At 40.8% G+C, this 17,336-nt stretch overlaps 1 protein-coding gene across 1 annotated transcript; it reads right to left on the bottom strand.

Annotated features, from left to right (window-relative positions):
- Positions 1–13,335: 13,335 nt before the first annotated feature.
- On the bottom strand, positions 13,336–17,034 carry LOC143558072 (glyceraldehyde-3-phosphate dehydrogenase GAPCP1, chloroplastic-like). Its single transcript, XM_077046994.1, has 13 exons — positions 16,843–17,034; positions 16,204–16,271; positions 16,055–16,093; positions 15,274–15,374; positions 15,062–15,174; positions 14,896–14,995; positions 14,671–14,817; positions 14,531–14,591; positions 14,332–14,429; positions 14,056–14,198; positions 13,899–13,982; positions 13,730–13,819; positions 13,336–13,627 (listed from the first exon to the last, which is right to left on the bottom strand). Exons 1-13 carry the CDS (start codon positions 16,977–16,979, stop codon positions 13,570–13,572), a joined length of 1,239 nt encoding a protein of 412 aa, XP_076903109.1. The 5' UTR covers positions 16,980–17,034; the 3' UTR covers positions 13,336–13,569.
- Between the last annotated feature and the right edge of the window lie 302 nt (positions 17,035–17,336).

The raw sequence follows: 17,336 nt of genomic DNA, 5'->3' as shown, positions 1-17,336 counted from the left end.
GTGAAAGAACTCACCAAAATGAATCTCCTTGCTGAGATGCGTCTCGTGCAACTCACCGAGTCACTGGAAAACATGAAAATGGAACTCCGAGACATCAACGAGCAACTCCAATTTCAAGTTCTCGGTTTCCCGTATTTTCCACCACCAGGACCATTCGGAGGAGGAGAACCTTTCGGGGAACTCTAGGAAACTTAACTTTCTGTTTTTATGTGTAAACAAGTGCATTAAGCACAATGTGTTAGGACTTCGGGCTTAACCCGATTATTTTCTTTTCTTAGGAAACCCGGGCTTATCCCGTAACTGTTCTAGGATCTTTAACTAATGAAAAGTAATTTTTAGATGACCAAACTTCCAAATTATCACAGTAAACGTCATCCTAAAAATTCTGGATCTTGAATCGTGTTGAAAATTAAAAAGAAATTCACTGTGACAAAAATCACGGGCCGTGCTTTCCTAAGCACGAGGCCATGGTCACCCCAGAATCTTCAGCATGATACGCGCTGACTCCGTATAATTCTCTGACTCAAAAACATTTATTCTTCTAGCAGCACGGGCCCGTGCTTCCAAATGCGCGGGGCCGTGTTCAACTTTCCAGTCTCTATATAATGCATGCATAAATTCACTATTCCATTCACACCAAACACAAACTACATAAATGGAAGGAAAACGGGTTGAATGGAGGCCAGTGAAGAAGGGGAAACAACATGAATCTTCCTTCCTTGAGGAACAAATCATTAGACTCCAATGCATCGTAAGAGATCAAGTTGAGAGCAACATGCAAACCGAGGCTCGAGTAGTCGAGTTAATTAACAAAGTCGACCTGCTTAGGTTCGAAAACTTCTATGTTGTGGATGGCCACCACAAAGATGTGACTTCCAAACTTAACTTTCTCAACCGAGAAATCGTTAAGCTCAACAAAAAGCTTGACGAACTTTTGGAAGCCAAACAAGCACCACCACACATCCAGGACTTGTTCGGGAGTGGTGGCCGTTAAAATTCTGACTTCGTTTCGTGTTTAAGTTATTCCCGCTAGTACTATGTGTTAGGACCCGAGAATTGTTGGTGTACTTTTCATTTCATCTATCTTTAATTATGTCTTTAGTTTTACGTTTTTAATGAAATCTAGGATGTTTAATTACCATGTTAAAATAACCAGAAAATAAAAACCCAGTTAAAAACAAACCAGCTCGACAAATAAACAAAACAGTACTGTCTGCACTAAGCAGCACGGTACCGTGCTTCCTATTGCACGGGGCCGTGTTTTTGGTCACACAGCAGTTACGAGTTTTAAATTAATAAAATAACTTTCTCACACATCCAACCTTAATTTCACTGCGTTCTGAACCGAAAACCGCCGACCGTCAACTATTTTGCGAATTTCTTCATCAAATCTTCGATTCTAAACCTAAGATGGCCGAGTATGGAGAAGAAGTTCATGCATGCCTAGTCTTCGGAAACCGCAAGACAAAGGACCGATTGGCAAACAAAAGATTAACTTATCTCAACAACAGGTATCCAGAAGCCCACTTCCATGCATGCAAAGAAACCCTCAGACACGTTAACCAATGGGACAGCTATCAGAACATTGTAAAGGAACCTTGGAGACGGGTTTTTAGCCAAACAGGGGATTCAGTGACAGAACTTACAAAGGAGTTCCTAGTCTTATTCAACATGAAGAAGAAAAAGTTTGACATGTGGGATACCAAGGCAATCGAGTTTCGATGTGGGGGTGTTTGGCACACAACTTCTGTCACTCAACTGGGAATTGATTTGGGTATTTATACGGCTAAGGAAACTGACACAGATATCTGGTTCGAGGCCAAAACAACTTTTACAGAGGAGGGTGATGATGATGAAGCTGAAGCATGTGCCATTAGGGAAGAAGCTTGGGAACAGTTGAGTTATGGAACAGCAAGGTATAGACCGAGTGTTTCAAAAAGCACTGCGTAATCCACTCATGAGATACATCCACCGTCTGCTGAGTCATACCGTCACAGCTCGAGGACAGAGTGAGGGGTTGTTAACCTGAAGGATCTTTGGGCATTGTACTGCATGAAAAACGAAATACCATGCAATATCACTATGCTATTTTGCAAACTTTTCATGTCAAATGCTACTGCCCGAGGAAATTCCTTGATCTTCAGTGGTCCCTGGATCTACAACCTCTACAGGACCTATGGTGCAGACACAGAAGGAACTCCAAGCCCAAACACGATAGCTCTCAACCTTGATTACTGTGAAAGCATGCAGATGGTTCAGCAAATCAGCCCATGTGTGTGGAGATTTTGTAATAAGAACAACCAAGTTTGGGACCCAGAAGACCCGTCATAGATGATGATACAGGATGTGCATGAGAGACGACAATCACCGCCCAGACAACAACGCCGCCAAACTTACCATCAGAGAGGGGGGCCATCTTCATCAGGGGCCGGCCCCAGTTCGTCACACGATAGCCGATACTCTTTCGAGGGTATTTATGGACTTATTGATCAGTTCTTAGCTAACACTACCGCCTCATTTAACAGGATTACAGAGCAGATGGCTGCCTCAGATGCACAGCGAGCAGCCGAATATGCAGAGGTGAGGCGAGAGATTGATCGTTTGGGCTATCGCATGGACAGGCAGTGGGGACCATTTGACCCGGACACGGGTAACTGATGACTGGCGGCACTACTAGGTCGGGCACGGGCACGGGTTGGTAGTACTTTATGAACTTATTATGTGTGTTTTGAACAATTTACTTTTCGTCGTACTTGTTTGTTTGTTTTTATGTTGGTTTGGATATTTTTATGGCCGTGGGTGCCAAAGACATTATGTTAGGTACTAATTTAGCCCGATAGGGCAAGGGATGGATGATTCCATACCCAATTTTCAGCAGTTTATGCTTGGTTGTTTGTGGTTGTTTGCAGTTTTATATTATACAGGTACGAAAACAGGAAAACTGACGAAAAATAGGGGACGCTCTGTCGAAATTTCGTTAACCCATAGGGAAGTAACTCTCCATTTTTACCCAAGATACTCAATTAGAATTTTTATATTTGCATGTATCTTGTCACATTGAGGACAATGTGATATTCAAGTGTGGGGAGGGGAATTACTTGACCAATTGTTTGTCCAACTAATTATAAAAATTCTCTAAAACAAATATTTTTGCGGCAAACAAAGATTACTTAAAAATCTAAAGAGAAAACCAAGAAAATTTTTTGCAAACAACCAATCATTACATAAAAGTGAAAAAGTAAGAAGAAGTTTTGTAATTTTGAGAATAAATTTATGGAAAATATGGCGTTAATACCCAATTCCTCCGTTACTGTGAGATAAACCTCATGCCATATAAATATTTTTTCGGAAGCTTTGAGTGAGTCATATGTTTCATGTGATTTAGAACTTGTCGCAATTATTCATTTCAAGACCGCACGAAGCGTAGTATAAGGAAGAAGGTAATATTTACACAAACCCATCACCAAGTTACAAAACCCAAAAACCTTAAAACCCGATCACTTTATCCATTTTCACCGGTAAAATACAACACTGGTCTTTTACCGGCAGACCCTAAAGAACTGGAAATGCATTATTTCGATTTCAATTTCCTTTGCTGCATATACTTCACAAAACCTAGGTTGCCTCCATAACTTAGGGAGAGAATTTTTCTCTTTAGCAATGAGGTGAGGAAAAAGTGGCGCCAAAACGAACAAAGGCCACCATTCTGTGGAATTTCCAAAAACACAATGAAGAGAATAGCAAAAAGATATGAACGATGCATAGGTTGCGGAAACTGGTCCCATGAAGGAAGATGTAGAAAAAGTCAAACTCAGTCTCAGCATGAATATACTAAACTAATGAGGGTGGGGGCTATTAGGCTCAAAGCCGAATGATCCATTAGAGTTGGAAGTTATATTCAGAATAGGATTGAGGAAGAATTGATCCACATCCTTGATAAAACTGGTCTTGACGATCTGACCTTAAAAGAGTCATTAGGTATGTTAAAAAAGAAAACTCTCGAAGAAAAGAGCTAACCATTGAAGACATCTCAAAACTCCCGACAAAGTGGAAGTTGTATGTACCATTAACCCTTGAACAGCCACAAAATGCCAATTCCTACTCACACTAAACCGAAACCCTTTTTACCTTCTGATCTATGCAACCCTTCAAAAGGTGGAGATTTGAACTTGTTACAAGCTTATTTATCACAGGTTGCATTTTGGCTAAGAGTGTTCACATACATACATCACAGATATGATCAATAAAACCGAGTGTGAGTGAACATTGTGAGAACGTGACGTTTTGTATAAAGGAAGCTCATAAAAACAAAAGTTCTCTCTCTTTTATCACTAACATAAAGATTGGTTATTTTGTTTCGTCTTCTTGGAGCTCACTTAAGGGATAGCTATAATCTAAATTTGCTGTTTTCAGAGGATATTTATAAGAAGATTGCTTGAGGACAAGCAATGTTCAAGTGTGGGGATGTTTGATGTACATATAAATATACATATTTTCGGCATCAAATAATCTCTAAAAACTGCAATTTCTATCAAATAACATAGCATAAAAGGCTACTTATCATAATAAAACATAATTTCAGGTGAAACTAAGCCCCAAATGAAGAAACAAGCAAAAAGACGAAGAAAACACAAGAAAACAAATAAACACGCCCCCATGCCTCAAGAAACACGCCCCCATGCTTCTGACACAAGAAAAGACAAAATCTGGAAGCAAAAGCACGGGACCGTGCTCATCATGCACGGGGTCATGGACGAGAATGCAGAAAAGACAAAAAAAAAAAGAATTGAGCACATGTCACTAAAAACCACGGGGCCGTGCCTACCAACCACGGGGTCGTTGCCACCTCATAGAAAAGACAAAATAAATCTGGCACATGTCATAAATATGCACGGGGGCGTGCTCATCAAGCACGGGGCCGTGCCTTATCGTCCAGATTGCCTATAAATAGTGGCTCATGTTGCATTCATTTGGTGTGCCTTGAAAAGAATTCTCTCCGGTTTTCACTTATAAAAACACACACTAACACTCACTTTGAAGATCTAGTGAAGAGTTTGAAGGTTTGGAGGTCATCACCACTAATCATCATCATCAACCATCATTACCATCATTAAGAAGAAAGATTCATCTACATTTGGTTAGATTGTTCTAAGTTTAATCATGTATTTGTTAGATTGTTCCAAGAATTCTCCTCCGTGCTTCCGAGTAGGCAGGCCGACAAATGGGCTTTGAGGAAGGCTATAACTTTGCTTCCGAAGGCAAGCTGTCGGAGGAATATGTCTTGGCTGGCAAGGACACTGCTTCTGTCCTTATCGAGAAATCCAAGGATTTTGATAAGTTTTCACTTTCCGATTACATATCGGAACCTGCGAACAAGGAGGATGCCATAGATCAATTAAAGGAGCTGTTAGATCTTGATGAGGAAGAAGAGGAAGAAGCCAATAATATTATGGAAGGCGAAGATGTTGCTCCGTAAATGTATATATCTTTGTTGTACATATTTCTTTTGCTTGTAATCTCTTTTGACTTATTAATAAGAAGTCTTGTTATCTTCCGGTGCACTTTGTCTTATGTACCATAATATAAGTGTCTGTCCGGGACTTCGCTTTTGTCAATAAAAGATTACAAATTATCAAAATAATATAAAACTAGCGTAATATTCTTCATAAACTGGGCATAAGCCTTCTTACAATAAAGGAAATTACATAACTTGCTAGTCTATGTGGGCATGCAGGCCAGAATAAAAGAATAAATAAGATTGTTAAATATAGCATTTCTTCAATTGTGTTGCGTTCCAAGTTTGGGGGATCTCCGTCCCATCCACCTTCTCTAACTTGTAGGCACCTTTGGATAGTACTTGTTTGATTTTATAAGGTCCTTCCCAAGTTGGGGCTAACTTACCTGGAGGCTCCTGACCGGAGGCCTCGTTATTGCGGAAGACAAAGTCTCCCGCATCGAATTCGCATGTCTGTACCCGCGAGTTGTAATACTTCTGAAGCTGTCGCTTATAATTGTGCTCGCGGATCGATGCTAATTCTCTTCTTTCTTCAAGTAAATCGAGATTCATCCTGAGTTCACGATCGTTATCATTGATTAACAGAACCCTCGCAGATGGAATCCCGATTTCTGCCGGAATCGTAGCTTCGGTACCATAGGTTAGACTAAACGGCGTCTCCGAGTTGCTAGAGTTCTTTTGGGTGCGAAAGGCCCAGAGTACATGGGGCAGTTCGTCAACCCAACCCGTCCGTTTAGTTCCTAACCTTGCCTTGATCCCTTCTTTGATAGTTCGGTTAGTTCTTTCGACCTGACCGTTTGCTTGCGGGTAAGCTACAGATGTGAAAACTTGAGTGACTTGAAGTTCTTTCAACCATTCCTGTAGTCCGCTGTCAGCAAATTGGGTCCCGTTGTCACTTACAATTCCTGCGGAAGACCAAACCGGCAAATGATGAATTCCCACAGGAATTTTTTCACACTTGAAGCCGTTTTGATGCAACCGGTTTAGCTTCTACCCACTTGGTGAAGTAATCAATGGCCACTATCAAGAATTTGACTCGTCTTGGGGCTTCTGGGAAATGTCCCATGATATCAATAGCCCATTTTTGGAACGGCCAGGTAGATGTTACCGGAATCTGTTCGTTTTTCGCCCGTAGGGTGTTGGGGGCATGTCGCTGCATGAATCACACTTTCTGATTTCTTGCACAGCGTCCAAATGCATGCCGGGCCAATAGTACCCTGCGTTCATGATCTTCGCAACTGTCGTCCTTGGTCCCGCATGTAGCCCGCAAATGCCTTCGTGAATTTCTCGAATTAGGTAGTTTCTTCTTCCGTGTCTACACAACGTAATAGCGGACCAAGGAATGATCTCCGGTATAAGATACCATCAGTCATCTGGTAATTCAGAGCTTTGTGCTTAATCTTCCGAGCCTCAGCCTTTCCCGCTGGAAGTGCTCCGGAAGATAAGTAGGCTTTGATGGGCATCATCCAAGATTCAACGCCAGATTGAATTACCAGGACTTGGTTTTGTGGAACGGATGGATGATCTAGAACTTCTACACGAATATCTTTGACAAAATGCTCAAAATTCGTTGAAGCTAGCTTGCTAAGAGCTTTCGTCAATTTATTCTCGCTCCTCTTGATGTGAACAACATTGAAAGAGGTGAATTGGCGGATCAAGAACCTTGCTTGCGACAAATAAGAAGCCATGACATCATTTTTGGCTTTATATGTTCCATTTATTTGTCCCGCAATTAGCATGAAATCCACCCGTGCTTCCAAATGTTTTACCCCAAGCTTTTTCGCTATTCGCAGGCCTATCAGGAAGGCTTCATATTCCGCATCATTATTGGTACTTTTAAAGTCCAACTTGATGGCGTATGTAAATTCATGCCCCTCGGGGTTGACTAGTCTTATGCCTGCACCACATCTTTCACTGCTTGACGCTCCGTCCGTGAACAATAACCAAACTTGCCCTTGTTCCGGAGATGCTTGGGGTTGTTGTTCGATCAAACAATCTTATTCTTTGTGTTGCGGGACTTCTGTGACGAAGTCCGCCAGCACTTGTCCTTTGATTGCCGGCCTTGGTTTATACTCTATCGAATGTTCACCCGATTCGATAGCCCAATTTGCCAGTCGTCCAGACAATTCGGGTTTGCTCAACACGTTCTTGAGTTTGTATCCGGTTAACACATTGATGGGGTGGCCCTGGAAATATCTGCGGAGCCATCTGGTGGCATAGACCAATGCCAAAACCAACTTCTCCAACATCGAGTATCTTGTTTCCGGTTCTGACAATGTTCTACTGATGTAATAGATTGGAGTTTGAACGTTCTTCCTATCTGTCAGTAAGACAGCCCCTACGGCAATGTCAGATGCCGAAAAATATAGTGTTAATGGTTCACCCGCGTGAGGAGCAGTTAACGTGGGTAATTCCATTAAACACTTATTGACTTCCTGAAATGCTTGTTCGGATTCCGGAGTCCACCTGAATTGTGCCTTTTTGAGGCAGTTCCTCAATGTTGAGATGAACGGGTAAGATTTAGCAGCGTGGTTTGCCAGAAACCTGTTTAACGCTACCAATCTTCCGTTAAGTGTTTGAACTTCTTTGAGAGATGCGGGAGATGACATGCGGGCTACTGCTTGTATCTTGTCTGGATTAGCCTTGAAACCCGTGTCTGTCACGATTACCCTGAGAAACTTTTCTTCCTTCATCCCGAAGGAACACTTTGCTGGATTGAGTTTCATGTTGATACTTTTCAATGTTTCGAAGGTTTCCTATATGTCTCTCAACATTTGATCCTCTTCGGTGCTTTTGATCAACAAATCGTCCATATATACTTCGAGGTTTCGACTTATTTAGCCTTTGAACGCCTGATCCATCAGCCTTTGATATGTGGCACCCGCATTTTTTAATCCGAAAGGCATCATTCTGTAACAGAAAGTTCCTTGATCGGTGCGGAATGCTGTCTTGTCCTCATCACCAGTTGCCATGTGGATATGGTGATACCCTTTGTAGGCATCGAGGAAGCACTTGAATTTGAATGGGGCCACAGCATCTACTTTCAAGTCGATTTCCGGGAGTGCGTAACAATCTTTCGGACATGCTTTGTTCAGATCTTTATAATCTATACACATCCTCCATGTTCCATTGCTTTTTGGGACGATCATTGGGTTGGCCACCCATGTTTGATACTTTATTTCTCGTATAATCCCAGTGTGAAGAAGATCTTGCACTTGCTCATTCATGGCTTTCGTTTGTTCCGGGCCCATCTTTCGCTTCTTCTGCACAATAGGGGTGATTAATGGATTCACCTTTAACTTGTGCTCCGAAATATTCCGCGGGACACCTGTCATGTCTGCGGGCTGCCACGCGAAAATGTCGATATTCTTTGTCAACAGTTGCTTCAAGAAGGTTCGGACGATTTTAGAGATGGCTGGACCAATTACTACGGTTTGATCGGGAAATTTCTTGTTAAGAATCCATTTTTCTGGTTCAGCCCTCTGGTTTTTTTTTGAAACCTTACTCGGTCTTGAACTTTCGGTTGTGAAGCAATGTCGATTAACATGAATTATTGCTACCCCAGTGCGGGTCGGAACCCCTACTGCTCCATGAGCTGTGGACGGATGGGCATTGAAATCACCAATTGCCTCTCGTCCAAGAATAATATCATGTTTGGAAGTTGCCGGTAAAACTAAAAATTCGACTTCTTCAGTTCTTGAATGAACCCCGTCACTAAGTGTGACCGGGAATGTAATGACACCGCGCGGGTGCATTATCTCCCCACCGAACCCAGAAACAGGTGCATGAATAGGCCACAATCTTTCTTTATCATCTTCCTCAAGCTGTTCGAAGCATTGTTCGTACATAATGTCGGATGTACTACCAGTGTCGAAGAACACATACTGCGATCGATAGTGCCCGAAGAGAGTCGTGATTATCAGAGGATTCTTGTTGCATGGTCCTCCTCTGATGCGTGGAAAAATGACTGGCTCATTCTTCCATTCCTCATCCGCAAACTCTTTCATCTTACCACTAACGTGTTGACCTCTTTGAATCATGTGGACATTTAGATCTTTTATTTGCCTTTTGACCGGGCCCTGGTTATCCTTTGCGGGAGGTTTACCAGGCCCTGGTCGTACACTTTTGACCAAATGATCTAACTTCCCGTTCTTTACAGCCGCCTATATTTCATTCCTTGGGGCCACACACTCGTTTGTATTGTGCCCTATATCATTGTGATACGTGCAATATTTCTTGTTGTCGAGGAATGATTTCCTCGGTAACGGTTGAGGCTTGCGGAAGGTCAAGTTTTCAGTTGTGATGATTTCTGAAGAAGTTTTTGATAACTGAGTCCAACTGTTGTTGGAAGATCGTGCTGGAAAGTTACGCTTGTTCTTGTTACCAATCAACGATCTTCCATCGAACTTTTTCGGTTGTTCAGTGGTCGGTTACAGCCTTGACCAGATTGTTCCTTTGGCTTGTCTATTTGGTCTTGGAGTCTGAAACTCGACCCTTGGTAATTGTTTCTGGCTGTTGGACCCAGTGTTTTTTCAGTTCTTGCAAACAACTTAGCTGCTGTCATGATTTCATCCCAGGATTCGGGCATTCCGTCTTTTCCAATTAGTGTGCGGATCAAGGCATAACTATGGACGTTCTTGCGGAATGCTCCCCGCAGCATATCTTCACTAACTCCTCCAATGTTAAGGCTCTCGTTATTAAAACAAGTAATGAAATCCTCAATGGATTCATTATTTCGCCTCTCAACATCCAGTATTTCCGAAGGGTCACGCGTGTGTTTTCTTTGTTGGCTAAAGTGTTGAGAGAACTTTGCCACAAAGTCTTTCCAACTATTAATTTGTCCGCACGATAATTTTTCGAACCATTCTCACGCTGCCCTAATGAATGTCAGTGCAAACATGTGGCACCAATACGGAAGAGTCCAACCACTGATTCCTCCTACTGCTTCAAACCTCAGCAGATGATCGCTCGGATCCGTCATTCCACTATATGTTCCAACAGATGTTGGAATTTTTGCGTTTATCGGGAATGGGGCCGTTGCGATGGCCGGAATGAACTTTGATTTTCTGCGAATGATTCCGGACGGTATGGTTTAAGAAAATCATGTTCAGCACTGCTATAGTATTCCGCATGGAGAACCACCGGTCGCGGGTGACTAGCCCCTCCGTATGAAGGGAGACGGCTATCTCTGCTATAATAGCTACCGTCCAGATGATAGGTTGAATCATGTCCATCTAATTCGTTCTCATAGGATGGTACCCGCATATCTATGCGGGACGAGGACGTAACCTCCGGATCTCACCTAGGCTTTGTTCTGGTGGTTGGCTATACTGAATGTGACTTCCTCGTATAGGTGGAGAAACTGATCTCCTGGGAGAGTCATCGTATGCCAGGATACGAGCATGGAAACGCTCATTTCGTACCCTACGTTCGTATTCAGCAACCAGACTTTCTTGTTGAATGCGGAGCCATTCATCTGGGGACAAGAGTCCTCCAGATCTAGAAGTATGCTGCCGAACTCTTCTTTGAGCAGAATCACCAGAATTTTCATCCAGGCCTACTTCTGAGTGAGTTCGATTAGCATCTCTTATGATTCGATCCAGATCTCCGAGATCGGAACCTCTTGGAGCTGTAACGTGCCCCAAATCAGTGGATGGTGTAATAACATTTCCGGTGTCTACTGGAGTAACACCTTCTTGTTGAGCAAACAATCCCCGAGCCGTCGAACCACCCAAGGAAAAACTTCCCGGGTTGGCGGCGTCGGTTCTTGCGACAGGAGTCGAAATTCGAGCAAACACAGACGTTTCTCCTTCACGTGATTCTCCGTCGGCCCTTTAGGTAACTGATTCATATCGTAAAGAGGACGGAAAATTTTTTTTGTTGTTCTAACAAAGACACAGATGGCGCCAATGAAGAAACACGGATCTACTCCCCACTAATGGGTCCTAGATCCGATGAGTCCACAGGGTAGGATACGGTTAACTGCCACACGATATGAACTCAATTGCCCAAAGTCCAGTGACGAAGACCTGCAACCGTGAGCTCGTTACGGGAAGGACAAGAGGGGGGGTCTTCCCGTAACCACCTTACGGCGTGAGAATAAGTACAGTTCTGACGAAGATAATGCACTTAAGTAAATTGAAAGAGTACAGTGGGAGTGAATGAATACCTCATGATGATTGAGAGGGTATTTATAGCCGAAGAGTGTAGGGAAGTGATTGGGCCAGATGTCCCTTAAGAAAATGCTCTTATAACCGCCTAGACACGTGTCCTCACATGATAGGTTCAGCTTATACGTTGCATGTGCATGTATAACAACCTAGACACGCGTCCTACTGATATTGGTTAAGGGGTAATATTAGCCATGTGCATGGTTGTAACGGCCTTGCCAGGTGTCACTGGTTAATTGGCCGAAGTATCACGTATTGCCCAAGAAAGCATTTTGGCAAATCTTCTAGAAAGTAATTGGTTATTGAGAGCTGTCACTGAGCATTACCTCGTGGTCATTTACGCGGAAGGATATTTCTTCTGGCGGATGACTTTTGAGGGTGCTCGGATGCTTCCGCATGTGTCATAAGAGTGCTTCTTCCTCAAATGATTTATGCGGATGGTTCATATGTCCCGCGGGTGCCTTATGAGGGACTTCTGGTTGACCCGCGGGCATTATTTCGGGGTATTTGGGTCTTTTTGGTACCCTACCTTTATATTAGGGGTGATAACATATGTGGCTTTAATTACTTTCAAGTAACTATTTATTTATTCTATTATGATTTTAAGGCTTGAACGAACGTGACTAATTAGTTTGATAATCCTGCCCGGGTTCGGGTTGCTAGAGCATGTTCTGTTCGATCCAAATAACACTGTATTAACCCGTTTCTAAAACAATTTACAAATCAACGTTACATACCTTTGCATATATTAGGGGTGCGCATGGGTCGATTTAGATCGATTATAGACTCAAAGCCAACCATAACTCGATTTTCGGTTTTATATGTGAGTTTCAAATGTTATGAAAAAAGTTGGTTTAAAACAACGAATATAGACTTGAACCATTTAGCCGAAAGAATTACTTGTTAACAAATTAAGTATATGATATAAACACAACAAATAACGTAGTGGGCCGTCACCCCCCCCCCCCCCTTAGAGAGGTGCGGGGGGTGCTTCCCCCACAACAGTGGTGTTGAAGTGTGTTGATTGGTGAGGTGATTGGTTGAAGTGTTCTTAATTTTATTGTTGATAAAAATATAATAATAAAATAATAATGGGTAAATGATTCAAATGAGAGTTATCCACCGCACCTTTTTTTGTATAGCCCTACATGGTGACGTGGTGTCACATGACACACAACGCTCTTATAAGGGGGTTATCCACAACACATGGTCTAAGCAAGTTCGGTTTGGTTCATTTAAGTTTAGGAACGAAGCATAACCAATTCCAAACTGTAACCCTTTGTTTTCAAAGAAAAAAAAAAGTCGTCGGTTATTACTTCATATTGGTTATTTTGGTTTCAATACACTTAATACAATTAGACACTACCATAATCTCATTTTGTAATTAGTTTTTATGTCAAATCAAACCCAACACACTGGTAAATGGTAACCATGAGAACATGTTGAAAAACTCAAGGACCAAACCAACAGGATCTGGTAATTGACAACATGTGACATGTAGGTCTTCGTAGATATCAGCGGAAACAAGATATGAACATGAGACCTCTTTACAAGAAAGGGTGCCAGGCATCAGGTGTTTACCACTCACCGTCCTTAAAAAGTAGAAAACTAATGACATCAAGATTCGACCACTTTTTCGTTCTTATACTAAAAAACAAACAATTCATCTTTCAAGTACAACATACACGTCAGTGGCAAGAGTGTCTCACGACCATTTATGGTGACGAATAAGATGGCAAATGTCAACCAAACGCTCTTTATTTCCCATGTTTGTAGCAAGACATGGTAATATTGGCTACCATCCAGTCTGGTTCAAATATCAAACCATCTGTTCAATTCTACACTATCATTTCAAGAAAATAACTCATAAAACATTTAGCTCTTTCAGTTGGAAGCTGCTGCCACCAATGCCATATGCTCTATCAAGTCCAACACTCGATTGCTGCACAAAAACCAATTTTAAACACTCATTTAATAGCCCACATTCCCACAACGAGCAGCCCAGACGGACCCAAATATCAAACACAAATACATGATTTGTTACCTGTAACCCCACTCATTGTCATACCAAGACACAAGCTTCACAAACGAAGCACTTAGCCCAATACCGGCCTTTGCATCAAAAATACTTGACCTGAAAAGGTCAAAGTCAACATCTTTATCAGTCTACCCAAATAATAAAAACTCAAAGTCAAAATGAAGACTAGAATGACCTGGAATCACCAACAAAGTCATTGGAGACAACATCTTCATCAGTGTACCCGAGGATTCCTTGCATAGGACCCTCAGAAGCATACCTTCAATAGAAAGAGAGCCCGTTATTATACAGAAATTACAATACATTTAATAAGGTAATCTAAGATGGAATACTTGATTGCAGCTTTAACATCTTCATACGATGCACTCTTCTCAAGTCGACAAGTTAAATCCACAACAGAAACATTTGCTGTCGGGACTCTAAAGGCCATACCCGTCAGTTTTCCATTTAGTTCTGGTAACACCTTCCCTACAGCCTGCAATTTTAACATAAACAATAAAATCGTTGCAATTTTCAGAAACTAAGCATATGCAAAGTAAGAAATTCAAAGTTTTCACTTTTAAGTTTCAACCGATCAAATAATTTTGGATTTCAAGTTACTTGTATACCTTGGCAGCACCAGTTGAACTAGGGATGATGTTTTGTGCGGCACCACGACCTCCACGCCAGTCCTTCATTGAAGGCCCGTCAACGGTTTTTTGTGTAGCTAAACAAATGCGTACAGAATAATGTAATCATGATCTTTTTTAAATCCATATGAAAAGTTTATGCACAGGTATATGTACAAACATAAAGACGAAAACAGACCTGTCGTTGCATGCACAGTTGTCATCAGACCTTCAACAATACCAAACTCCTCATGAACCACCTGTTTAATATCAAACCATGTATTTAAAGAAACGGCAACCACAAATCACAATTGCAGAAATACTCAAAAAGAATTGTACCTTGGCTAAAGGAGCCAAGCAATTAGTGGTGCAGCTAGCATTAGAAACAATATCCATGTTTGGCTTGTAGGCTGTCTCGTTTACTCCTACAACAAACATAGGTGCATCGGCTGATGGAGCCGAGATCACCACCTTCTTGGCACCGCCCTGCACATTGACACCAACAAAAGTCAACCTAGGGGTGCACATGTCTTTTAAAAGAAGTAAAAGAAACTCAAATTTTACCTTCTTGTGAGCTGAAGTCTTATCAATAGTTGTGAAAATGCCAGAAGACTCAACAACATAGTCGGCTCCAAAATCACCCCAAGGAATAGATGCAGGGTCTCTGAACATATATGAAGTTTAGGATAAATGTATACGATATTATTTACTAAGAAGACCTTTTAGATACCTTTGACTAGTGACTTTGATATGTTTCCCGTTGATTTCCAAAGTGGATTCATCAACAACATTGATGGTTCCTTTAAATGGGCCATGTGTAGAATCATACTTCAACATGTAAGCCTGAAAAAGACGATCATGTCATGGTTATCTTTCAACTACATTATTATAACCTTCATATCTACTAATATGTCCAATTAATAATGTGAAGTTCATCCTTACCATGTACTTGGAATCAATAAAAGGGTCGTTGACCGCAACAACCTCAATATCATCTCTAAATATTGCTATCCTCAATACCAACCTCCCAATTCTTCCAAAACCTGCAAGGTTAACACGATGAATCTCTTCAATCTCTAGCCATAATAAACATAATGATATATGATTATCAAACAAGCCAAACTATGGACGCCAAAGTCGCTACGCGTTGCCAGGTTGGTGGACTGGGGACTCGCGAGTTCTCGGACGTAGTAAATTATAGACAAATTAATTTTCTGGAAATTATATATATATGTCAAATATCATAGGTATACTAATATTCATAATAAAATGCATGAATATCAATATAAATCAAAAGGATACATGTTCAAATACTAAAGTATTTCAAAAATTGATATTCATTCTTTAATATTAAAGACATAGTAGTGTCTCCGAGAAAAACAGTGAAAAACAACGAAAATCCGACTTGTCCGAGTTTGACCAATTGCGAGTAAAGTTGGCCGAGTTGAAGAAACTCGCCTTGGCACCCCACCCTATACCGATTTTTACAACACCGAACACAACTACAGTTTCAGTTTTATCAGATCATCAGATGCAGTGATTGTTCAAAAGTACTTAAAACCGAAGCCCCAATTTGACTTTCATATATACCTTAATAAATATATACAGATAGCACAATACATTGGTGAAGAACAATTAAAACCAGTAATAAACTATCTACCATAGCATCTACCATCATTGATTACTCAAACATCAAGGTCCTGTTAACACTGAGAAATCATACCATTGATTCCAACCTTGGTCTTCCCACCGGTACCCGACTCTACACAAATTTCAAGCAGATTCAATTTGTTAAAAACTGAGAAACAGTTAACTTGAGAATTTGATCGAACAGGTGGTATGCATTCTATGAACTCATATACATATTCTTACTTGGGACAATTGTGGGTGTCTGAGTAGCAGTAGCTTTAATTAGATTAATCCTCCGTGACTTACATATCCTATCAAACAATTAATTCATCACATAATAATAATAATAATATATAATAATAATAATAATAACAACAAATAATAATAGGGTTTAGATCAGATACAAATGAAATTAACGTGCTAATTGTGAGAATGAAGTAGAATAATTATATATACAAATAGAGTAATTATGCAACTACGTCATACAATAATTACAAATGAAATTAACGTGTTAATTGTAAGAATCAAGTAGAGTAATTATGTAATTACATCATAGAGTAATTACATAATTATTCTCTATGATGTAATTACATAACTACTTTAATTACCTTATGATGTAATTGCATAATTACTTCCCCATTAATAAGGCCATAATAATAAGGGTTCAGATCAAATACAAATGAGGGTCGAAATCAAATACAAATGACGTGAGAAGTATACAAATAATCGGAGTAATTATAATTATGTTAACACTTTAGTAACTGTGAACAAGAGAATTAATTATTTAAGTTTAAAACTGTAATTACTCTGTTAGTTGTAATGTATTGTTAGTATGTTAATTTACTTGTGCATGCTCCACCCCTAATAATAATAATACTCAACTGTAAAGGCGAAGATCTCCGAGATTGAAGATTTAACGAAGACGATCGATAGGTGAATGAAGGGCCGGAGAGAGATTTCCGGGATGATTCAAGAACCGGCGGCGGGTTAGCCGGTCGGAGAAGTAACGAGAAAGCCATAAAGTCAAAAAGTCAAAACCCTAGAGCGAGAAAGAGAGATGGGTTTTGATTTTGATAATAATAATAATAATAATAATAATAATAATAATAAGAATAAGAAGAAGGTGGGTAGGTGGTTGATGAGTATTTATACGGTGAATATAGGCGGAGATTGTTAAGGTGGCAGGTGGTCTAATTGTATGTTTGTATGTTGGTTGGTTGTTACAGCTGTTTAATGAAAAAATCAAAATGTGCAGAGTTGCGGGGGTGACGTGGCGGTGGTGTAACGGTGGTGTAACGGTGGTGGTGGTAGTAAGATCTTGGTTTTGTCGTGTTCGGATGACGTGGACTTAGTATATGATGTTGAAAGTGTCGTGT

Source organism: Bidens hawaiensis, unplaced genomic scaffold (assembly GCF_021521415.1).
Source record: "Bidens hawaiensis isolate Kalapana, Puna unplaced genomic scaffold, B.hawaiensis_p1.1 tig00019320_1, whole genome shotgun sequence".
NCBI lineage: Eukaryota > Viridiplantae > Streptophyta > Magnoliopsida > Asterales > Asteraceae > Bidens > Bidens hawaiensis.
Note: the sequence above shows the minus strand (reverse complement) of the source record. Positions and strands in the feature narration are given on the sequence as shown.

What these genes read in the sequence shown, in the direction of transcription:
- LOC143558072 (XM_077046994.1), bottom strand. Translation starts at nt 16,979, where the DNA reads ATGGCTTTCTCGTTACTTCTCCGACCGGCTAACCCGCCGCCGGTTCTT. An exon ending in AGACTTCAGCTCACAAGAAG is followed by an intron (nt 14,818 to 14,895) that starts GTAAAATTTGAG and finishes GTCAATGTGCAG; the next exon opens with GGCGGTGCCAAGAAGGTGGT. An exon ending in GCTTGGCTCCTTTAGCCAAG is followed by an intron (nt 14,592 to 14,670) that starts GTACAATTCTTT and finishes GATATTAAACAG; the next exon opens with GTGGTTCATGAGGAGTTTGG.